Source organism: Crocuta crocuta, unplaced genomic scaffold (genome assembly GCF_008692635.1).
Source record: "Crocuta crocuta isolate KB4526 unplaced genomic scaffold, BGI_CrCroc_1.0 scaffold69, whole genome shotgun sequence".
Classification (NCBI taxonomy): Eukaryota; Metazoa; Chordata; class Mammalia; order Carnivora; family Hyaenidae; genus Crocuta; species Crocuta crocuta.
In genome coordinates this window covers 2027707-2031800 of record NW_027551576.1, presented here as the reverse complement: position 1 = coordinate 2031800, position 4094 = coordinate 2027707, and the positions used below count along the sequence as shown (strand labels likewise).

Sequence of the window (4094 nt, the reverse complement as noted above, 5' to 3'; positions counted from 1 at the left end):
CCTGCCCCACAGCCCAAGTACAAAAGTGGGACCATATGATACAACTGCTCCCTACCCCCTGGAAAACGTTGGTTCAAACTGTCCTCGCACAGAAGATTCTGGTAGTCCCTGTACAGCATCATCTCTTTGTAATGTTACTTACACGACAACTGGGGGCAAGGAGGGGGACGGGGCGTCCCAGAACGTACGCGGCCACCTTAAAATTAACTTGTTAATAAATCCTGTGCAAAACGAGCAAGCCTCTATCATTAGGTGAAATGCGTGTTTCAGGTACTCATTTACACACACGGGGTGCGGGGAAGAAAGGAAGGAGAGGCATCCGCGGTGGAGGTGTTGCTCAGAAGTGTGTCTCCTTCTCTGTGATGGCTGCAATGGCCCCATCGCCCTTGAGTTTTGCGTCACAGTCATTAACCGCCACCGTCCGTGGGCCTCCCCCAAGCTTGCCCCGCATTTTCAGATCAGCGCTGGGGATGGTCAACTTCCGGAATTTCTACGTGGAGAGAAGAGCTGTCTGAGAGGGGCTGCCGGGGTCCCGGCACCCGCCTCAGCCTTTCCCAACTGCACGGGTGGACACCACGGGGCCACAGAGTCATCAGACCAGGATCTGGGCGTGAGCGCTGTCACTGGATGATGAACTGAGCTCCCTGGGCCTCAGTTTCCTCCTCTGGAAAATGGGGACAATGAGGAACAAGGAGATGGCTTGCAGAAGTGCTTAGCCTCGAACCTGACCTCCCGTGGGTGCGATCAGGGCTGACTGCCTCATCCCTCCCTCTGGTGGAGACAGAGCAGCTGGGCTTTGAATGTCTGCTCAGCCACTCACTAGCTGTGTTGGGCAAGGTACCCAGTCTCTATGAGCTGCGCCTTCCTGTTCTGTGAAATGGGATAACAGTACTTGCGTGCAAGGGGTGTTGTATGAGTGAGCTAGGGTACCTCTAGGATAAACCGGTGTGTTTCCCACGAAAGGGATGTCGTCACAGTGCCACTGTCCAGGGGAACACGTGGTGCGTGCCATGTGCTCCTTGGGCCATGCTTGGAGATGGCAAAGTTATCCCAGCCTGAGCCCCATGCCCCTTGCAAAGTGGCCAGCACCGGGCTGGGCCCGGACAGCGTAGCTGTCATCCCCACAGCATCAGTGAGGGGTCAGAGGCCACAGGCAGGCTTCTGACACGCGCGTCTGCCAGGGGCCCCACACCTCAGCTTCACGTGTACCCCGCACGTCCCATGGGGAGAAGACACTGTGCCAGGATGCGGGATGTCCTTTCCCGGCATCAGCCCCTTCCCCAGGAAAGCTGCACCGGCTCTGTCTGGAACCTCATCAAGGTTCCGACTTCTCTCGCAGACACTGTCATGCCTAAGAGGCTGAACCCACACCGTCCGGGGACATTACCAGGCCGATTCCCCTGTGCTGAGCGCCTTCTGTGTGCCGGCACTGCACTGAGCCTGCACTCCGGAGCCAGGCACTTGCACTTGAGTCACAGCTCTGCCACTTAACTGGGGCAAGAAACTTAAGCGCTCTGTGTCTCAGTTTCCTCGTCGGTCAAAGGCAGAGAACAAGGGCACCTGTCTCCTGGGATTAACACGAAGCCGGCTTAGCTGAGCTTGTCACGGACTATCTATCCTCACATTATTCCTTCTAGATCCCTCCTGCCAGCGGGGAGGGCCTTCGGGAAAGAGGGACAAGCTGCCTCAGGAAGGAAGGCCTGGAAACCGGCTCATGCTCCTTGTGGAGGCAGGTGTGGGAGCTGGGGGAGGCGGAAGCTCGGGAAGGAGGCCGTGCCTCCCCCAGCCCTCCCGGCCCGGCCCGAGCTAAGCTCTGGAGGACTGCGCCGTGACACTGGGCACTCCTGAATACCAAAAGGCCACAGAAGTTTGGACACGGCCTGCAGGGACCACGGACGTGGTTTGGTCCCAGATCAGAATTAACCGGCTGCCCTTGACCTACATTTCTTGCAGGAGAGGAACTTTTCCTGGGGGCCACGGGCAGGCCTGAGAAAGGGACTTTCCCTCCCGGCTTGCCCCTTCTGGCCGGGTATGTGGCTTTTTTGTGGAGCTGAGGCCGCTGGGCAGGCGGGCTGGTTGAAGCGGACTCTGAGCTGCATTTGGGTGTCTGCAGACACGTCTCCTCCCATTTCCCTCGGGCCTCGTGCAGGGAGATGACGGTCAAGCCCTGAGACCCCTGTGGTGTGGCCCGGGGGCTGGCAGTGGAGTGCGGCCAGTCTAGCGGACGAAGGACGCAGCGAAACTCAGGCAACAAGAGCCCAGCCTTCAGAGTTTTGGCTCCGGCGCTCTGAGGCTGTGTGCCCTCGGACAGGTTGCTTCACTTCTCTGTGCTTCGGCTTCCGCATCTGCAAAGCCGGGCAGGAAGGACCGCGGTGAGGATGAGCCGGTGCAGGGTTTGTAAACACAGCAGCGCCTGCCACGTGGCCCTTCCCGAAATGAGTGAGAAACTGCCTCGAACCATCTGCCGTGCCAGCAGGTGGGAAAGGAGAGCAGAGAGCCCGCGAATGCTCTAGAGTACCGCGGTGTGTTGGTGACTCTGCCTGCCACCGAGGGACCACGGGGCGCCACGCCGCTGACCGAGCGTCGGGAGCAGGCGGACCCACCGAGGCCGGAGAGGCGTGGGGTCCGGGGCGGGGCCGGGCTGAACCGCGACAGAGCATGCGCGGTCTTCTGCGGGGGGAGGGGCAGGTTTTACAGCTAACTCCTGGGGGTGATTGATGATAACACAGAAAGTTACTCTAAAGGTCACTGCATCGTACACCTGACGTGGGGGTTTTGGGATACAGAAAACATACTATGGAAGGCGGTATGAAGTTTCCTCCAACAATTAAAAGTAGAACTACCATATGATCCGGCAACGTCACTTCTGCTATTTATCTGAAGGAAAGGAAAATACTAACTTGGAAAGGTATGTACGCCTCCATGTTCGCTGCTGCATTATTTACAGCAGCCCAGACACGGGTCCATCAATGGATGGACGGGCTAAAGAAGATGTATACACACACACACACACACACACACACACACACACACACAATATATTGTGTGTGTGTGTGTGTGTGTGTATATGTATATATACACAATGGAATATGACCCAGCCACAGAAAAGGAAATCCTGTTTGCAACAACACGGATGGACCTTGAGGGCATTATGCTAAGTGAGATAAATCATAAGGGGACACACACTGTATGGCATCAGTTACACGTGGAACCTAAAAACCCACCAAAATCTGAAAAACAACAAAAACCTACAAGCNGTACGAACTTCATGGAGATGTGATAAATAAGTCGTGGAGATGCAATGCACCACGTGGTGACTGCGGTTGGTAATACAGCACCGTATATTTGAAAGTTGCTAAGAAAATAGATCTTAAAAGTTCCCATCACAAGAAAAACAAGCATTTGTAACTGCGTAGTGGTGACAGGTGTTAACCAGACTTAAACGTACTGATCACTTCACAATATCTACAAATGTCAGCTCATCACGTTGTTACCTAAAATGAACGCTGTATGTCAATCATAACTCAATTTTAAAAATTTGGTTTGCTAAGCTTTGGCCGTGTGACGCTAATTTTTGGTTGAGTGATTTAACTTCTCTGAGCTTCAGTTTCTCTACCTATTGAATGCAGAAAATGGAGCCGGCAACCCTGCTTTGCTCTGAGGACTAACGGAGATACAGCCTGTATCTGGCACGGTGATGACAAGGGGTAGGCCTTCGCCCTCCCTTTGCCCCGGGTATGGGGTCCTCCATGAATTACCAGAACAGTGAAAGCTAACACTTGGTCACTGGTCTAAGTGCTTTTCCCTGTATGAACTCACTAAGTCCTTACAAAACCCTGTGTAAGGCAGGAACTGCTATTGCCCCCATTTTACAGATGAGGAAACTCAGAGACTCTGGCCCAACCTCAAGGCTTCCTACAGAAGATCTCACGTAACGGTGACAGTGAACACCCGCTGGGGAGGGGCTGGCGGTGGCTTTCCTGGGGACCCGTGAGGGCTCATTGTTCCTTCTTAGCGCCTTCATTGCTCAGGTAAGACCCAGGGACTTGCTCCAGCTCGTCAGCCCCCCCAAGGCAGAGCCTGCCCCCCCCCCC

The 4094-nt window shown here is 55.0% G+C and overlaps 1 protein-coding gene across 2 annotated transcripts in view; it reads right to left on the bottom strand.

The window, feature by feature from the left end:
* Positions 1-243: 243 nt before the first annotated feature.
* Positions 244-4094, bottom strand: part of SLC6A11 (solute carrier family 6 member 11) — a 128553-nt gene continuing 124702 nt past the window's right edge. For both annotated transcript variants that reach the window (XM_077751504.1, XM_077751505.1), the window contains one exon: positions 244-490. In XM_077751504.1, the coding sequence (XP_077607630.1) occupies positions 338-490 (153 nt within the window). In that variant the 3' untranslated portion in view covers positions 244-337. The remainder of the gene's footprint in view (positions 491-4094) is intronic.